Genomic DNA, 21,080 nt, shown 5'->3' on the forward strand with positions numbered 1-21,080 from the left:
TTTCTCCAATTTAGAACTTCAACTTTTAGATCTGGTCTATCCTTTTCCATCACTATTTTAAAACGAATAGAATTATGGTTGCTGGCCCCAAAGTGCTCCCCCACTGACACCTCAATCACCTGCCCTGCCTTATTTTCCAAGAGCAGGTCAAGTTTTTCACCTTCTCTAGTAGGTACATCCACATACTGAATCAGAAAATTGTCTTTTACACACTTAAGAAATTCCTCTCCATCTAAACCTTTAACACTATGACAGTCCCAGTCGATGTTTAGAAAGTCAAACTCCCCTACAATAACTACCCTATTATTCTTACAGATAGCTGAGATCTCCTTACAAGTTTGTTTCTCAATTACCCTCTGACTATTAGGGGGTCTATAATACAATCCCAATAAGGTGATCATCCCGTTCTTATTTCTCAGTTCCACCCAAATAACTTCCCTGGATGTATTTCCGGGAATATCCTCCCTCAGCACAGCTGTAATGCTATCCCTTATCAAAAATGCTACTCCCCCTCCTCTCTTGCCTCCCTTTCTATCCTTCCTGTAGCATTTGTATCCTGGAACATTAAGCTGCCAGTCCTGCCCATCCCTGAGCCATGTTTCCGTAATTGCTACGATATCCCAGTCCCATGTTCCTAACCATGCCCTGAGTTCATCTGCCTTCCCTGTTAGGCCCCTTGCATTGAAATAAATGAAGTTTAATTTATTAGTCCTACTACCTTGTCCCTGCCTGCCCTGACTGTTTGACTCACTTCTGTTCTCAGCTGTACCCGTCTCAGATCGATCTCTTTCCTCACTATCTCCCTGGGTCCCACCCCCCCCCCACCTTACTAGTTTAAATCCTCCCAAGCAGTTCTAGCAAATTTCCCTGCCAGTATATTAGTCCCCTTCCAATTTAGGTGCAATCCGTCCTTCTTGTACAGGTCACTTCTACCCCAAAAGAGATTCCAATGATCCAAAAATGTGAATCCTTCTCCCATACACCAGCTCCTCAGCCATGCATTCATCTGCTCTATCCTCCTATTCCTGCCCTCACTCGCTCGTAGCAATGTCTAACAAATTAATTTCCTAATCATGCAGGGTCCTGGGTTCAATGGATGGGGTACTGGACGGTCAAACATTCAGAGTATTGATTTGAACAGGAATTTTCCTGATTTGACAACAATATTTTATCAAGAAAGAAGAAAGAGAGGAGGCCGTGTTGATCACATCCCAATTCCAAGATCATATTGGAATGGTAAGGTATGACCTGTTAACATATTGTACTGGATGAAATTATTTTTATCCCATTCTGTTGATAGCAATGCTGAATCCTGTTTTACATTCAAAGGCCACAATAGTTGATTGCAGGCTGCAACGTTTTGCTTCCTCCAGTAGCTGTTAGGTTGCTTGCAGAGAATGCAGAGATTGTTTCTGACTTGACATTACTGGTGACAAGCCTTGCAATGGTAGTTTCCTTTGGATTGTCTATGAATGAATATGTCATAAATTGCTGTGAATAAACATGACCAAATGAAAAGAAGGAAATGGAGTTCTCTAATAACTCTTTAATTTTGGGGTGAGAGTTTTAATTTGGCTTATTCAGATGCAATGCGCTTTCCCCAAATCGTAGTTCATCCGATATGTGTTGTTTTAACCTAATTCCGAGTGAACATGAATCCAGGGTTTAAGGCTGTCTTGGCCTTGACCAAAATTTAAGTAGCAATTTTAATTGCTGTGCTAAGGATAAGATGAGATGAGTGCCAAATCCCAACCCAATTTAAGCAAATCAGGTGATTTTAATACAAAAGCCACATCTGAATGTCAATCATCTTAGATTGACAGTGTTGAACAGGGAGCTGGTGGAATAACTGCTTTAAAGATTTCACTCTGAGCTCAAATCAGATTGAATTGGAGTGGAAAATCCTGTATCTACTTACTGATTCTGCGAGCCATAATTTTCCAATGTTGAACAATGTGCTTGGGTGTCAGAGTTAATCTGCAAAACCTAGCACATAGAGCACAGAACCTTACAGCACAGTACAGGCCCTTCAGCTCTCGATATTGCACCGACCTGTGAAACCAATCTGAAGCCCATTTAACCTACGCTATTCCATTATCATCCATATGTTTATCCAATGACTATTTAAATGCCTTTAAAGTTGGTAAGTCTCCCACTGTTGCAGGCAGTGCATTCCACACCCCTACTACTCTCTGAGTAAAGAACCTACCTCTGATGCCTGTCCTATATCACTAGCCATCACCATCCGAGGAAAAAGGCTCTCACTGTCTAATCCTCTGATCATCTTGTATGTCTCTATTACGTCACCACTTCTCTCGAACGAAATCAGCCTCAGGTGCCTCAGCCTTTCCTCATATGACCTTCCCTCTATACCAGGCAACATCCGCATAAATCTCCTCTGCACCCTTTCCAATGCTTCCACATCCTTCCTATAATGCAGCGACCAGAACTGTATGCAATACATCAAGTGTGGCCTCAGCTGCAACATGACCTTGTGGCTCCGAAACTCAATCCCTCTACCAATAAAAGCTAACTCATTGACCACCTTCTTAGCAACCCTCTCAACCTGGGTGGCAACTTTCAGGGATCTATGCACATGAACACCGAGTATAATATGATCTTTGAGCATTTTCTACCTTAAAAGGGCACTGTGTTAAAAAAAAGATTTTTGCCTGTGTCTGGATTTCTTTGGTGTTTCTCCTAATTGCTTAAATAATTTTGATTCACTATTGGTGGAACCTATGCCTAAACCTCATGATTACTACTTTCTACCAATCTTCCCCTATAATTTTAGCAGCTAAAATTTCTGGTGCTGATGTTGAAGCGTTTCATGATCAATGTGCCATGGGCATAATTACATATTCCTGATTTACTTATCACAAAATCAATGGCCATATCAGTTTTAATAGCCATGGTACTGACATTTTAAGTCAAAATGCCTCAATTAAGTTTTTAAAAGTTTGTTTCTCATATTGAAACTAGACAGCGCAAACTAGGGAATGCTGGAAATAAGTTTAATTACTTTGAAATGAAAATAATCAAGAAATAGACAATTACATTTATGCAAACATTATTGAATATGAGATGAAAACTCCCAAAACATGGCTGGCTCAGGAAATTGAAATTTGCCAACAATTCAACTGACATTTAGCACATAATAAAAGAGCATTATGCCCTATTTACCAATAGATACTTATAACATTTGTTCTATTTTGATAAATAAATCTAAGAAAAGTAAAATTTGATAGTGTGCCCATCCAGAATTGATAGATGGAAAGCAGGGCCCTGATCAATTGGTTGGTGTGTGACTTGCCATATCCTTTGTTGCCTTGCATGTTCCAGTCAATCAGTTGTAGTCAATGGTGAAGAAATGGAGTTTGCCTTTCATCTCTCTGTCAGTCACCACAAAGATGTTGGATGCTTTAATGTTCAGAGCTGAAAATGTGTTGCTGGAAAAGCGCAGCAGGTCATGCAGCATCCAAGGAACAGGAGAATCGACGTTTCGGGCATAAGTCCTTCTTCCTGTTCCTTGGATGCTGCCTGACCTGCTGCGCTTTTCCAGCAACACATTTTCAGCTCTGATCTCCAGCATCTGCAGCCCTCACTTTCTCCTATTTTAATGTTCAGACTTACTCTCATCAGGGATATGATTCAATTCAAAACACTCTGCAGGCAAATTGTGAGCAGAACAACTGATCAGATCGAACAATGTTGATTAAGACGCAACACAATCTTCTGATGAAACAGCCCCAAGGTTTCATGATGACTGCTAATTAAAATTGCCAGAGCTAAGCATGCTTTTGTGTGGTTGCTCATTTCAGCAAGGGTTTAAGGTTGTGAAAAGCGACAATTTAAATTTGACTGTTTGAAGACAGCTTCAGTTCAATGTAGAGGAGGTGCTGGTGTTGGACTGGGTTGGGCAAAGTTAAAAATCACAGAATACCAAGTTATAGTCTAACAGCTTTATTAAGGGTGGCGTGGTGGCTCAGTGGTTAGCACTACTGCCTCACAGCACCAGTATTTCTGCCTCAGGTGACTGTGTGGAGTTTGCACATTCTCCCCGTGTCTGCATGGGTTTCCTCCCACAATCCAAAGATGTGCAGATCAGTTGAATTGGCCATCTAAATTGCCCATAGTGTTTGATGCATTAGTTAGGGGAATGGGTCTGGGTGGGCTACTCTTCAAAGGATCAGTGTGGACTTGTTGGGCCAAAGGGCCTGTTTTCATACTATAGGGAATCTAATCTATTTTGGAATTACTGGCTTTCAGAGTGCTGCTCCTTTGTCAGGTAGGTATCCACAGGGAGGCAGAAAATCATCAAACAAACTTTGCAAAGGTGATGATACCAGATGCTATGTATCTATCTCAGAGGACCTGGATGCAATGCCCTGAGAGATTGAAATGCCTCACTTGCATGGATAATGTTAGTGAATGTTTTTTCAAAGGCTATAACCAACCAATGGCATCACTACCGTCAAACACTGCTTTATGCCGCACACACATTACTCACCCAGCAACAAATTCCAGCAAGGCATGGGTGACGTTTAACCAGAAAAAGCAGCAAATAAAGGCAATTGGTGTAGAGTAGAATAAGGCCAACAGCAACACTAATGATTAACAGTGGAACATACAAGGGGAAAGTAGGATCACACACCAATCAATTGACTCCCCCACCCCAGGGAAAAGATCTTGTCTATTTATCCTATCCATGTCCTCATGATTTTATAAACCTCTACAGCATTACCCCTCAGCCTCCAACGCTCCAGGGGAAACATTCCCAGCCTATGGGTGGTGTGTGTATGGAATGAGCTGCCAGAGGAAGTGGTGGAGGCTTATCCAAATACAACATTCAAAAAGCATCTGGATGGGAATATGAATAGGAAGGGTTTAGAGGAATATGGGCCAACTACTGGCAAATGGGACTAGATTAAGTTGGGATATCTGGTTGGCATGGATGAGTTGGATCAAAGGGTCTGTTTCTATGCTGTACATCTCTATGACTCGATGATCAGTACCCTGCTTTCTATCTATTAATTCTGGGTGGGCATTCTGCTAAATTTTCTTTTACTTATACTTATTTATCAAGATAGAACAATTCGATATGTAACTATTAGCCTCATACCTCAAACTTGTTGTCTACCTTCAGACTACACATAACCAATTCCTTCTCTCTCTCTCTCATAGAGTAGCTTGCGTGTAGAACTTTGTGGACTATGGTTCCATACCTTACGGCATGGTGGCTCAGTGGTTAGCACTGCTGCCTCACAGCACCAGGGACTCAGGTTCAATTTCCGCCTCAGGCAACTGGCTGTGTGGAGTTTGCACGTTCTCCCCGTGTCTGCGTGAGTTTCCTCCGGGTGCTCCGGCTTCCTCCCCCAGTCCAAAGACGTGCAGGTTAGATGAATTGGCCACGCTAAATTGCCCACAGTGTTAGGTGGATTAGTCAGAGGTAAATATAGGGGGGGGTGGGTTTCTCTTCGGAGGTTCGGTGTGGACTTGTTGGGCCGAAGGGCCTGTTTCCACACTGTAGGTAATCTAATCTTACAGGATATAGGCATCACCATTATCGGAATGACCATGACTAAGATGTGGCTGAATGTATTGAAATTAATGCAATCCTTTTACTTAGTCCTCAATCCCATTTTTCACTCAATCCACATTCATCTCTGATTTCAATGCTGCTTCTGGCAATACTGGCTTGTAGGCTCTTAATAGTAGTTACGGTAAAGTACAGTGTTAGTATATAGTATTCAGAAAACTACAGAGGCACGGAAGGAGGTTAGTGTAGCGAGATACTGGATATTGGGAAAGATCAGAGGAGTGAGACTAAATACTAGCTCATTGAAAGAGTTGTCAAGATTTCTTGGAGCAATGAACCTCCTCTGCACTCAAGTATTCTCTGATCCTATGATAATATTGAATAGGTTTTGATCTTTTCTGCAAAGCTAATGTTTATGGCAATACTATTCTTACCAAATAAAGTTAATGAAGTGTTAAGAAATTTAACACTGCGTTATCTATTATATCGCAATGTATACGATTTCCTTTCTGCTACGTTTAGGTGGCACCTGAGACAAGGGGAGTGATAAAATGGATCAAGAAAATACCTTTTGTTCTTTCTGCAAGTTTGCATGGTGGGGATTTGGTCGCTAGTTATCCTTTTGACTTATCAAGAGTGCCAGAAGAAAACAAGTTTTACTCACCCACTCCAGACGATCAGGTATATTGTTAACATAATTTGAAATGTTATTTATCAAGACGTACATTTATATTAAAACAAATTAATTGTTTCATTTATGATTCCAGGTGTTCAAGATGTTGGCTAAAACATATGCTGATTCACATCCTATAATGTCGGATAAAACAGATGAAAGATGTGGAGGGAACTTTGCTGATGAAGGAGGCATTATAAATGGAGCACAGTGGTACAGTTTTGCTGGAGGTAGATTAGTAGCTTATTGAATTTTTTTATGAATAACTTGGAAGTGCATTCACATAAGAATTAAGATACTTGTGCAGTAAGCAATGTGAGCATCTACAACTGCTACCATTTTAGGATTAAGACTCTACTGTGATCACAGTCTGACTTGTCATACTTAGAATAGTTTTTCTCAATTCTCAACTCCATTGACCATAAGACATAGAAGCAGAAGCAGGCCATTCAGCGCATTGAGTCTGCTATGCCATTCAACAAAATCATGGCTGATTTGATAATCCTCAACCCGACTTTCCTGTCTTTTCCCCATCACCCTTGACTCCCTTACTGCTAAGCAATTGGTTTCTCAGCTTTGAAATGACCTCGCCTGAACATTCAAAAGATTCTACAAATTCGTAACCCTGTGAGAGAAACATATTCCTTCTCACCTCTATCTTAAATGTGTGACCCATTATTCTGAGATTATGCCCTCTAATCCTAAACTCTCCCACAAAGGGAAACCAGCTTTGTGCTTCCTCTCTATCAAGTTCCCTAAGGATTTTGTATGCATCAACAAGCTGGCCTGTCATACTTCTATATTCCAATGTGTACATACAACTCAACCTCTCATAAGACGGGGCGGTGCGGTAGCTCAGTGGGTTTCCTCTGGGTGCTCTGGTTTCCTCCTACAATCCAAAAATGTGCAGGTCAGGTGAATTGGCCATGCTAAATTGCCCATAGTGTTCGGTGCATTCGTCAGAGGGAAATGGGTCTGGGTGGGTTACTCTTCAGAGGGTTGGTGTGGACTTGTTGGGCTGAAGGGCCTGTTCCCACACTGTAGGGAATCTAATCTGATCAAGACAATCCTTCCATATCTGTGGTTAACATAATGAAGCTTCTCTGGACTGCCTCCAATGCCTGTATGCTTTTCCTTAGGTAACAGGCGCACAATTTTCACTGTACTTCAGCTGTTTTCTGACTAATGCTTTGTATTGTTTTAGCAAAATGTCCCTACTTTAACTCCTTTGCCTTTGAAATAAAGACTAACATTCCATTTGCCTTCCTTATTACCCACTGAATCTGGACTCTAGCCATTTGTGATTCATGGACAAGGATTCCTAAATTCCTCTGTTCTGCAGCTTTCTGCAGACCTTTTCCATTTAAATAACATTCAGTTCACTTTGAGCAGCTCACGTCAATCTCAAAAACGTGCTTACCTATTTCTGCATTTTGGCAGAATCAACTTGAGCTATGCTCATTAGGATCAAGCCCTTCATAAAGATGTGTCAAATGGACTTTCCCATTAGTTCTGTTGCTGAAGCTGTCTCCAAAAAAAACTTTCCTTTTTCGAATTAAATGCTTATTCTTCTCTTTGAATTCACTCTAATCCCCAAGTTCAGAAAAGTCTTGAATACTTGCCCGATTTTTTAGGGAGACTCTTCAAACATATCTTGTATCCCACACAGAATTTCTAAAGTTGAAAAGTGATTTTGACTGAGTATTTCTGGAACCTCTCTTGGCCCTTTCAAGCAACAAATACCTACTTTCCCTCCTCTACGCATCATCAGTATGTCACTGGCCATAAAAGGAATTACCTCAAAGTTTTTGGAATACCTGGAATGCTAAAAGTTTGAACATTTCTCAGGGATACATTTCTCTACCTCACCTCTTCATCCTCATAACTTGCAGACTCAAGCATACTTCCCATTCCCAAACTCCTTTTCATCATATCCTTCAATTAGCTCTCATCTAAACCACATTGGTTTGTTCCTTAAGGTCTTTTGATTTCAGCTACAGTGCAAATGTCATTAAAAGCCTCATTGAACAATTCTGTTTCTTTTGTATATGTTCATGCATGTTTAAAGCTCTATGACATATATTTCATAATTTCAGGGATGCAAGATTTTAACTACCTTCACACAAATTGTTTTGAGACAACATTGGAGCTTGGGTGTGAGAAATATCCTCCAGAAGACGACCTCTATTCAGCCTGGCAGCATAATAAGGAAGCACTCCTGACATACATGGAAATGGTATTTTATTTTTACAAATTTAATCCCTGAATTAATATCGAATACTGGGATATTGTCTCACTGAATCATATTCTTAAAAGTCAACATCAAAGATTCAATTTATTTTTAATGTTTTAGTTTGTTTTCTTACTTGAAATGTTGATCGTTTAAGCCATGAGTTTACTTCCTACCATATTTATTTTTCAATTCACTTTTAAATATGCTGACAGTTATTCTTTAAAGCTAGCTAGATTTCCTTCACTTCACATTGTCTCTATGTTAGGTGAAGTGCTGGACAAGACCATGAAATTAGTTGCCAGCTGTCATTTTACCAAGTATCTGTTGAAAAACTATGTCAAATGATAGTTTTCCAGGAATCATTTTCCTGAGTTTAAATGGTATTTAAAATGCAGACCAGAGAAAAGAACAAAATTGATTTTTTTCAAATAATAACAATAAGAGACCGCAAAACAATAAGATGGAGGAGTGAAACCCATCGAGTTTGTTCCAACGTTGAATGACACCAAGGTTGATCTGATAATCCTCAGCTTCACCTTCCTGCCTTTCACCCCAAGCTCTTGATTCCCTCACTGGCTAAAAATCTGTCTATCTCAGCCTTGACTATATTTATTGACAGTCTTTTGATGATCAGCCATGATCATATTGAATGATGGAGCAGGTTTGAAGGGCTGAATGGCCGCCTCCTAGTTTCTATGTCTACGTAAAGAACTCCAGATTAACCACACTCTGTGAAAAGAAATTTCTCCTCATCTCTCTCCTAAATAAGTGGCCCTTTACTCTGAGATTATTCCCGATTAAAATTGTGAGGTAGATTAGAAGGTCTCATGCTTAATGCTTAATGAAAATAAGATTGAAGAACTGACTAGGATGATGTCCCTCCTATTATTTTGTTCCTGCCTGGAGGAAAAGGAACAACCACTGAACTTATAGAACTTTCACCCAAATTAGACTGTAACCCTCTTTTTATAAGATGCAAATTACTTTTCTGTGTTAGTAATTTGACAAAATTGCCATTTGAGAGATCAACTGGGACTGTCATGTACTATGCAGTTTTGGGTTCTTTCGCCCTTGGAGTATTGTGTGCAGTTTTGGGCCCCATATCTCAGGAAGGATGTACTGCCCCTGGAGCATGTTCAGAAGAGGTTCACGAGAATGGTCCCAGCAATGAAAAACTTAATATACGAGGAATGTTTGAGGACTAGGGGTTTATAATCGATGGAGTTTAGAAGGATGAGGGGAGATCTAATTGAAACATACAGAATACTGAATGGCCTGGACAGAGTGAAAGATGCTTCCATTGGTAGGAGAGACCAGAACCCAGGGGCACAGTCTTAGAGTAAAGGGGAAACCTTTTAGAACAGAGATAAGGAGAAACTTCTTCAGCCAGAGAGTGGTGAATCTATGGAATTCATTGCCACAGAAGGCTGTGGGGGCCAAGTTATTTAGCATATTAAGACTGAGATAGGTAAGTTCCTGAGTATCAATGGGATCAAGGGTTATGGGGAGAAAGTGGGAGAATGGGGTTGAGAAACCTATCAGTTGTGATTGAATGGCAGAGCAGACTCGATAGCCGAATGGTCTAATTTCTGCTCCTATGTTTTATGGTCTTATGGTCTCTCTGCATTTTCTGACAGGAGTCAACACTTTTCCCAGTCTTGGAACTTTTTTCCAAATATTTCCCTCCCAAATACAAATCTGAAATGTGTTTGTGTGCATACATAGAGCTGAGAGCTGATATTAATTTTAAGCATTTGCGCAACTCCTAGAATCCAAGCACTTGTGTACACTTAAAGGAAATTAGAGTTGAGCAACAAAATCAGCTTAGCACGTAATATACACATCAAATAAAGAGTAACAGCAAAACACAAGTATGCATAAGGATTGCTTCCATGCAGATTGTAAATAGTTGGAGCTGGTGGACCAAACCCTGTTGCATCCCACTAATTCCATTTTGCCAACCAGGGAAAGACCCATTTATCATAACTCTCTACTTTCTGTTGGTTCACCAATCCTCTATCCAAGCTGAGAATGAGGGATACACCGGCTGCCCATCAAAAAATATGCAGAAGGCAGGGAATGGCTAACATTTCAAGAATTAATAAATGTTTTTATAGCAAAGTTACATTTCAATGAGAACAAAAACCCAATGATTAAGGTAGTTAAATTATGACGAAGAGAATTTAAAGATTGCATTAAAAGTAGAGACTTATAAAGTTGAAAGAGTAAGAGGCCTGGAGATTGGGAGCATTTTAGAATGCTGCAAAGGAGGACCAAGAAACTGATAAAGAAAAAAAAGTCAAGTAAGCTACTGAAAAACATAAAGCAGATGGTAAAAAGAAAAAAAATAGAAATATAAAAAATAGTATTGGTTAAAAATATTAGTACTGCATAAGTTATTGAGATGGAAAGTTGATAAATCTCCTGGATAAAAACCAAAAGAGTTCTGAGGAAGGGTCACCGGACCTGAAACATTAATTTTGATCTTTATTTACAGATGCTGCTGAGCTTTTTCAGCAACTTCTGTTTTTGGTTCTGATAAATCTCTTGGACCTGGTGATCTATACCTCAGAATGGTGAAAGAGATGGCTGTAGAGATAGTAGATGTATTGCTGGTCAGCTTCAAAAGCTCTATCGATTTTGAAATGGTTTCAGGAGATAAGAAGGTAGCAAATGTAGCAAGACTTTTTTTTAAAAAACGAAGGAGAGAGGAAACAGGACAGCTAAAGTGACCTTGGTAGTTGGGAAAACACTAGAATCTATTTGAAATGATATGATAATTAGACATTTAGTAAACAAGGGCAGGGTTGGAGAGAGTTAAGATAGATTTAGGGAAAGGAAATCATATTTGACAAACCTGTTAAAGATTTTGGGGACGCAACTTGCCAAGAAAAAGAAATCAATGGATATGACACATTTAGATTTTCAGAAGGCTTTCAACATAATCTTACATAGAAGACCATTGAGCAAAAATAGAGCTCAAGGAATTGGGGGTAATACAGTAACATGTACTGAGGATTGGTTCACAGAAAGCTGGCAGTTGGAGTAAACAGCACATTGTCAGGTTAATAGACTGTGACTCGTGCAGTAAACAAGGATCAGTGGTTGAATCCCAGTTAATCACAATCCGTATCAATAATGTGGATGTGTAAATTAAATGTAATATTCCCAAACTTGCTGATGCTTCAGTACTAGAACTGTGAGGAAGATGCAAAGAAGCCTCAAAGGGAATTAGACACATTAAGTGATGGGACAGGAAAATTGCAGGTTGAGTAGAATGTGGAAAAAGCTGAAGCTATCCATTCTGGTCGGAAAAACAAGAAAACAGAGCATGAGAGGAAGAGCACTTTCGTCCTTCTTCATAAATCATTGAAAAATAAGTTATGGATGCAGCAAACAATTAGGAAGGCAAATGATTTGCTGGCCTTTATTGCAAAAGGATTTGAATACAGAAGTGAAGAAGCCCTTCTGCAAGTGTTCAGAGACTGGTGGACCACAGTGGAGTTTTTAGTACAATTTGGTCTCATTACCTAAGAAAAGACATATTGACCAGAAAGAGAGTGCAACAAAGATTTGTCAGAGTAATTCCTGGATTCATCTAGTGAGAAGAACTGCAGGCCACTAGAGTGCAAAGTTTAGAAGAATGAGAGGTGATCTCACTGATGTATTTCAAACTCTTCGAGGGGTCAGAAAGGTTAGCACAGAAGGAATATTTAAGTCCTCTTGCGGGGGAGTTCTACAATCAGGGGCATATTCTCAGAATGAGAACCAGAACAATTAGAACTGGTGTAAGGAGGAATGTCTTCACTCAGAGATGGTGAATCTTTGGAGGTCTGTGGAAGCTCAGACATTGTGAGCATTGGAAACAGAGGTTGATCATTTTCTGTATATTAAACCTATCAAGGAAAGCAAACTTGGTGGTATAGTGGACAGTAAAGATAGTTATCTAAGAATACAAAGAGATCTCAATCAATAGGATCAATGGGATGAGCAGATGGAGCATGATTTAGAATAATGCAAGGTATTGCATTTGGTGTAAAAAACAAGGGCAGAACTTACACAATTAATGGCAAGACCCTTGGTAGTCTCATAGAACAGAGAGACTGAGGGGTTTAGGTGCATATTGGTTAAGAAGGCATTTAGCACATGAGTGTAGTGGATGGGATAAACTCAGAGAAAGTGAGGACAGCAGATGCTGGAGACCAGAGCCGAGAGTGTGTTGCTGGAAGAACTCAGCAGGTCAGGCAGCACCCGAGGAGCAGGAGAATCGACGTTTCGGGCAAGAGCCCTTCCTGATGAAGGAACCCCATTCCTGAAAAGTGCTCTTGCCCAAAACGTCGATTCTCCTGCTCCTTGGATGCTGCCTGACCAGCTGCGCTTTTCCAGCAACATATTATCGGTTCTGGAGGGCTGTGTCCAGTTCTGGTCACCCTGTTATAGGAAGGGCATTGTTAAGCTGGAGAGGGTTCAGAAAATATTCACCAGAATGTCATCAGCATTAAAAGGTTTGAGTTAGAAAGATAGGCTGGATCGGCTGGGACTGAAATGTAAGAGGTTGCGGGGTGACCTTAAAAAGATTTATAAAATCACAGGGGTGTAGATAAGATGCATAGCAAGGGTCTTTTCTCTAGGGTGGGGAAGTTCAAAAGTAGGGGGCATGGTTTTAAGGTGGGAGGAGAAAGATTTAAAAAGGACAAGAAGGGCAACCTTTTTACACAGAGTGGTTTGTATGTGGAATGAACTGCCAGAGGAAGTGATGGATGCAGGCACAGTTACAACATTGAAAAGATATTTGTTTAAGTACATGAATAGGAATAATTTAGAGAGACATGGGCCAAATGCAGGCAAGTAGGACTAGTTTGGTTTGGGAACATAGATGCATGTGTATGACTGAGGGGTCTGTTTCCATATGACTATGAATGTGGGGATAGCGTGAGAAAATAGAATAAATGTGCAAAATTAGCCATAATCTAGTAAAATCATGGAGCAGGCTCCAGGTCCAAATGGCTATTTCCAGCTATTACTTCCTATGTTCTTAAATCCCAGTTAGTTCCACCTTCCTGCTTTGTGCCCACTATAGAGATCAGAGTTGAAGTTGTTAGTTATGACAAAGAATGTGTTGATCATTTGCTTGATCCAGGTGTGCACGGCTAATTGAATAAAGCTGCTAACGTCACCTACTGCAATTTGAAATAGCCCAAGACATGAAGGTTCAAGGGCACAGTGAGTGTCAGAGCTCCAGGCAAAGACAAGTGTTCAAAGTTTGGGAGAAGATTTGTAGCTCGGGTGCTCGTTGTTGTGGTTCTGTTCGCCGAGCTGGGAATTTGTGTTGCAGACGTTTCGTCCCCTGTCTGGGTGACATCCTCAGTGCTCGGGAGCCTCCTGTGAAGCGCTTCTGTGATGTTTCCTCCGGCATTTATTCCGGCATATTCCTCCGGCAGATACAAATCACTATAAATGCCAGAGGAAACATCACAGAAGCGCTTCACAGGAGGCTCCCAAGCACTGAAGATGTCACCTAGACAGGGGACGAAACATCTGCAACACAAATTCCCAGCTCGGCGAACACAACCACAACAAAGGCAAGTGTGTCCAGTACTGGGTGGCAGTTGGTACTATGGCAGGTGACATAACTGTATGACAGCCTCCCCGCCAAAGCTCCTCACACACTGTTTCTAACTGACAAGCATTATCAAGGTGTTTCCCTGTATTCTTTCCAATAAGGTTTCTGCAAGCTTTGTTCCTCATACTTTGTGTTCTTTATTCCTCTTCTTCTAACACAACAGTGTGTCAATTATGCACAAATGATGAACAAATATAGAGTCTGAGAATTGTCAAAAGCTCCACATCAAAATTCTACTGTAGACTCAGCAGATAAACATTTGGAAAGTTCAATGTCAACTACAGCAGCCAAGTCAGTTAAGACAACAAGAATAGCAGTCAACGTGAACAAAGCAATGATATAGCTGAGGGCACCCTTGTAAGTAAGTGCTAGATGGTTTTCACTGCAAAACAAATGCAGACTGTTATACACATTGAATTCTAGACTAGCGAACTGAATGAAAATTACCTAAAATGGTATCTGGTGTATACTTGTATGAAAGAGTAGGCTAGATTTCCAGGGTCAAGGTCAGAAATTGCTGGTCTGTGGAGAGAAAGCAGGGTTAACATTTCGTGTCCAGTGACCCTTCTTCAGAACTGATTGTAGCTGGCAAAAGGTGGCATACATGCTGAAGACAAGAGGTGATGTGGTTTTGTGCGTGTAGATTTCCAGGGTCGTGTACTCATTTTGTTCGGATAAAATGCATGGGTGCCATGGAATCCATGAATCTCCATTGCTGTGGGGAGCACAGTTTCTCAATAAGAACTGGAACTAATTCACAATGCTGTGTTGGTCTTGTAGGTGCATCGAGGAATCAAAGGAATTGTAAAAGATGACAAAGGAAGAGGAATTAAAGGGGCACAGATCAAAGTTAAAGGAATCAGACATAACATCCTTTCAGGTAAATGTGAAAAATTAGGACAGTTATAGGGAAACAAGTTCTCTTTGTTATCATACATAATGATATATAAATTTGTTTATAATTTCTATTAAATATATAACACACTCTTAAAACATGTTGCCTTGTCTCGTTTATGAATATAACTTGGTTTTCCATTTTTGCCTTAGTTGCTAATGGAGAGTATTGGAGATTACTGCCTCCAGGTACGCATTTTGTAAGTGCATATGCTCGAGGCCATACACGCGTTTTGAAGAGAGTATATTTACCAATAAAGATGGAGGGATCTGGACGTGTGGACTTTGTTCTGCGTCGCCTTGAACCTGATATTTATTTCGAATCTTTTGATGAAGAATCGGATGAACTAGACATGATAGAACGTCTGGAGAGGACTCAGCAGGGATATGAAGATGAAGAGGATGAATATTCATCTTCACGTGGAGGAAAGCCTTGGTGGTGGCCATTCTTTTCCACTTTGGGACCAAATTCACCAGACTGGCTTCTACGAAACAATTAATAGCTATTGTGGATTTTATAATAAACAGAGGATACATGAGCAAGTTGGCCTTAAAGAATGCAATTATAATCTCAGTGATTCCTTAATAGTCTTAACCTTAATCATATCTTATGATATGGGAAAAAAATATACTTTGAAAACATATTTTCTTAATCTTATAGTCCTGAAGGGGCCAATTATAATTACAGGTCCTCAGCACAAGAGGGCATCACAGATCACAGCATAGTAAAATGAATGCTTACCTGGGCGTATTGCTGTGTGTACTGTATGTCCAATGTTATGTTCGCATGTTATGGCAGATAAGAACTTGGAAGAGATCATTTTGTTTTTTGTTTTCAATTAAAAGGCATATTTTCTTCCTAACTACCTATGGCATGCGTGATCCAAGTTGTTACTTGAAAAGAAATTATGGAATAAATCTATCATTTTGTAAGGAGCAGGTTACCTTATTCGTGTTTTCTGTGATTGTTATATCACTAGAAGTGGTGCTTTCTTATCCCTTAACAACAAAATAACAAATTAAGTGGATGGCATACTTTTTTTTTCTTCAATAGATGGATACATTCCACTGCTTGAGATAAACAACTTTTTTTTATTTTCAAGAGTTTTTTTTCAAAAACGCTTATCAAATGTAAAAACATGTAACATACAAGTGCATTGAGTGTCTCAAACTATCTGAATGACTGTGGTTTTATGTAAGTGTGATAATATCGTTATCTGTCAAAAATGACATTGCTATTTTATGCTGTGCGAAGCTTACCTCTCTACATAAGGCCGACTCTCTTGTTCGGACAGATTTTGTCACAACTCAATCGCTACTGGTGCTTATTTACAAAATGTTCACAATTTGCAAATAAATTGAACATTTACACTGGACCTATCTACATTCAATGCTTCATCAACTGTTTTGCTGATAGCCAGATTTTCCAAGGCCAACCAAGTTTGGTTAGAGGTGGACAGTGAAAGAAAAGCTGGATTGTCATGCAGCCAGAAGCTCCACTTGCATCCGTCAATTGACAAGGGTGGGCGACAATGTGAGTCTCAAAACTGGAATGCACCAGTTATATGATAAATGACCAACACAGAGGGGTTAGCCATCTCTGAGTGGATTGGGGTTTAGCAACGGTCTGAATCAGAAAATCAGACTGAGGCAAGGGCAACATCTATGGTAGCTCATGGAGGCATGAAGAGTTGAAACAGGTAAATAAAAAGGCATTTTAGAGGTTAATGGGTTCAACACTTTGAATGTGAAGTTGCAGCTGCTTATCACAGGCCATGGAGGAAGAAAGCATTGCCACCCCAGTAGCACCACTGCTTTCAAATGCCACCTAAGCATCAGGAAGAGTAATACTTTGAAATGGATGCTCTGTCCCCAGACATCCAGGCCACTGGTGATGAAGAAAGCAGCCTGCCTTGAAAGGCAGAATCGTTAGCATCAAGAGGCCAGAAGAAAGGGTTAGGGGCACAATTCTACCTGAGCACAGAATTTACTGAGAGAGGTGAAAGTACTGAGAACTTGTGTTAAATGAGACTGTGACTCTATAGGCAGATGGTCACAACTGCGTCCTTGTCAATGTAGAGTTCTACTCCACATTACATACTGATGCATCACCTCGGTGACAGATGCTAGACAACACAAGATAACAATTAAATGGCATTGCCAGCTCAGAGGGCACAGAGTCCAGTGCCTGTGGCAATGCAGTCATGTGGTGCTTTGCAATACCTTGCTGTGAGGGTCTCAGTGCGATACTCTGCTGTTCTCACCATAAAGTGAACCTTAAGGACAGTGAGGACTTGGAAAGAGTCAGTCCCTTTAGGATAGGAGTAGAATTAGATTCCCTACAGTATGGAAACAGGCCCTTTGGCCCAACAAGTTTACACCAAACCTCCAAAGAGTAACCTGACCCAGACCCATTCCCCTAGGCTAATGCACCTAACACTATGGGCAATTTAACATGGTCAATTCATCTGACCTGCACATCTTTGGACTATGGGAGGAAACCCACACAGGCATGGGGAGAACATGCAAACTCCACACAGACAGTCGCCCAAGGGGGGAATTGAACTGAGATCCCTGGCACTGTGAGGCAGCAGTGCTAACCACTGAGCCAATGTGCCATATAAGACAGAAATGGAAATTGGAGGCAGTTGGAGATAAATGCTAATTGCGGAGGTGGTAAAGTACACAATAAACAGACCTCAATGGCTCGTAAGTTTCCCAACTAACTGAAAGGGATTGATAGCCCTTATTCATAAATTGCACACCAAATGTGAGAGCCAGGGCAAAGTGTTAGAAATGTTTGTGACTGCAACCATCAGAGACACGGTTGATAGAATAGGCAAACTGGACAATATCTAACAAATCATAAGGATGGAATTTTTAAAATGTGGTCTAGATTAGAGTGGTGCTGGAAAAGCACAGCAGGTCAGGCAGCATCCGAGGGCCAGGAAAATCGACATTCCTGATGAAGGGCTTTTGCCCGATTTTCCTGCTCCTCCGATGCTGCCTGACCTGCTGTGCTTTTCCAGCACCACTCTAATCTAGACTCTGGTTTCCAGCATCTGCAGTCCTTGTATTTGCCTTAAAAATGTGGTCGCCTAGCATCGTAGAATTATATAGCACAGAAGAGGCTATTTGGCCCATTAAGTTGTACTGCAAAACATACACAGTTCCCACTTCCCCAAACCATGCCCATAGCCTGAATATTGTAACATTTCAGGCAGTTATCCAAGTGCTGTCTCATTTCCAATCATGTCAAATCTCATCCATTATCAGAACAGACACAATCTCGAGATAAAAGTAAGCCCTACTTCTTCCCAGGAGGCCTTGAGATCTTGAGATGTTTGATAGTCATTCACAACTGGTTCTTTAATAGGGTGCTACCACTGACCTCTGTCCTGGATGGAGCATAATAAACATGATATTGGGTCTACATGTAATAATTTGTTAAGGGGGGCTGGAGCTGCCTGTGTTTCTTGCAGCCCCGGGGGTCCATATTCCTCACTCATCCTGGGTACGGTTGTTTACCGTCACTTTTTCACAAGATGCTCCTCAAGCATTCGGTTCAGCCCCATGTACTCAATCTATGGCCAGCCGCCACATAGGGGATAGGCAGGTCTCAGGGCTTTCCTCATGAATCATGAAAATATCTGGCCAAAGTCACCAGAAAGAGGCAGTGGGTGGTTATGACGTACTATGCCACAGAGAGGAAGTGTGCACTGTTCACTGGCTCACTCAAGGCTTCCTATGATCACTGGGTGCTGCACGGCCTGGAGTAGAATACTAATTTTCAAGTGACATTTTAATTTGAATATTAATTTAAATTTGTACCCTTGGTTTCTTTTAGAGTGTCCCTTTAAGGGACTGGTGCCCTTTAATTTGGTTTTAGATTAGATTAGATTACATTACATTACATTGTGGAAACAGGCCCTTCGGCCCCAACAAGTCCACACCGACCCGCCGAAGCGCAACCCACCCATACCCCTACATTTACCCCTTACCTAACACTACGGACAATTTAGCATGGCCAATTCACCTGGCCTGCACATCTTTGGACTGTGGGAGGAAACCGGAGCACCCGGAGGAAACCCACGCAGACATGGGGAGAACGTGCAAACTCCACACAGTCGCCTGAGGCGGGAATTGAACCCGGGTCTCTGGTGCTGTGAGGCAGCAGTGCTAATCACTGTGCCACCGTGCCACCCACTATTGATTCGATTTGATTTGATTCGGCTTTTTTGATTTAAGTTGAGTTAAATTAATTTAAGTATTTTATTTTGAAGCTAGCGCTGGATCTCCTGTCAGCAGGAAAGAGAGAAATGAATGATGATAATACTCAAAGGTACAGATACACAGCATGCATTTCCTGAACTGGGAGGAAAGACTCAAGTTTTAATACAAAGCTGTATACAATGAATACAATTGCATGATATTGCCACCTTCACATGATGTGCAGACAAGACTAAATCATATCTTACTGTGATTCACCTTAAGGTCTAAATCAGATCTTCTGGCACAAAGCTTCAAAAATCCCGTCAAGCTATTACTCCAGTCATGGGAAGGTTGAGGCTAAGGAAATTCCGCATGCCTGCAAAGACTCTTATTAATTTTTATTGTTACACCATAGAAAGCAACATGGTTTAGTATAGTACCTGTTCTGCCCAAGACCATACGAAACTACAGAAAGTCGTGAGCTCAGCTCAAGTCCATCACGAAAACCAGCCTTCCATCCATTGACTCCATCTACACTTCTCACTGCCTCAGGAAGGCAGCCAACATCATCTAAGTCCCCCCCCACTCCCACCCCAGATATAGTCTCGTCCAGCCTCTACCATTGGTCAGAAGACACAAAAGCTTATACACACATAGCAACAGATTCAAGAACAGGCTTCTTCCCCACTATTATCAGACCTCTGAATGGATCTCTCAAATTTTAAATTTAATGTTGACGTCGCTCTTTGTTACCTTCTCTGCAGCCATAACATTGTATTCTTCCCTTTGTTCTATTACCCTAATGCACTTTTCACTGTACATAGGTATTTGTGACAATAATAAATCAAATCAAGAAAACACCAGTATATCAGACTGACTGGGATCTTGTGGCACTCTGGCCAGAAGGTCTGGGTTCAAGCTCCATTTGCTCCAGAGGTGTCAAAACATGTCTGAACAAGTTTACTAAAAACTATCTATCAGCCCTACCAACATACACTGTGGATCAGATTTTCACAGTCCTAATTGGAACCAAGTGGAGGTGATACTGGGAATAATGATGGTCTCCAAGCAGCATACTCAGATATCTGGTGACCATTTTCATGAGAGCAGAAGAGGGACCCAGTCCTGGAACCCACACACACTTATACAGGTAGCACTGGGCTTAGCAAGTGTCTGTCTGTAGCAAAACTTTTAATTTTCAGGGAAGTAGCTAGATTTCAGCAACTGATGGGTTGAATACCAGCCATATAGAGGTATGAACCATGGATTGCAGATGGAAAAAGTTTAAATGATAACTAAATTGGTTTTGCGTCTTAATGGTTCATCCTCAAACACTGAGGCATCACTTGTTTTTAGTTCATTGAAGTGAACTTTGACAGTGATTGCAACACATAACTATCACTTAAATACGTTTGATAGTCACCTGCTTTTACAAATGGGCAAGCTGTTGAGTTAAAGATCAACATCATAAATGTGGAATAGTCCTCAGAATTGATAAAATATTGGAGGACTTTTCATACTACTGATAAGTTGGCCAAACATGACACACAAAGTATAAATGTTTAACATTTTCCTATTATTTTGATATATATTATATAAATATCTTTTGAAGTAGCAGTTCTCAAGTCAATTTATTTTCACATGGAGTTTTATGGGCTATTTATTACAATCCAACTGCCTAATCATTTTATAATTCTTTAATCTTGTTTACGCATTTGTTTTAAAGAGTCTGTTTCTTCACTTGGGGAATATAATGGGCAGCATAACAGCTTCTAGCTCTGACAATAACTTGTAAGCTTTTATGTACCAGATAATGGTTATCAAGTAGGTTGAGGGGATATAGTGAAGAGTTTTTAAGTGGTCAGATGGTTGAACTGTATAAAAGTGAGCCACTGCATTGCAAGTA

At 40.7% G+C, this 21,080-nt stretch overlaps 1 protein-coding gene across 1 annotated transcript in view; it reads left to right on the forward strand.

The window, feature by feature from the left end:
• Window positions 1-16,338, forward strand: part of cpz (carboxypeptidase Z) — a 73,692-nt gene extending 57,354 nt beyond the window's left edge. The window contains exons 7-12 of the mRNA XM_087977630.1: window positions 1,080-1,241; window positions 6,062-6,220; window positions 6,307-6,442; window positions 8,309-8,448; window positions 14,849-14,948; window positions 15,116-16,338. Of these exons, the coding sequence (XP_087833756.1) occupies window positions 1,080-1,241; window positions 6,062-6,220; window positions 6,307-6,442; window positions 8,309-8,448; window positions 14,849-14,948; window positions 15,116-15,462 (1,044 nt within the window). The 3' untranslated portion in view covers window positions 15,463-16,338. The remainder of the gene's footprint in view (window positions 1-1,079; window positions 1,242-6,061; window positions 6,221-6,306; window positions 6,443-8,308; window positions 8,449-14,848; window positions 14,949-15,115) is intronic.
• The last annotated feature ends 4,742 nt before the right edge of the window (window positions 16,339-21,080 follow it).

The sequence above is a fragment of the Chiloscyllium plagiosum genome, unplaced genomic scaffold (assembly GCF_037043375.1).
Source record: "Chiloscyllium plagiosum isolate Xiang-an unplaced genomic scaffold, Cpla_swu_hap1 HiC_scaffold_1, whole genome shotgun sequence".
NCBI classification, from domain to species: Eukaryota; Metazoa; Chordata; class Chondrichthyes; order Orectolobiformes; family Hemiscylliidae; genus Chiloscyllium; species Chiloscyllium plagiosum.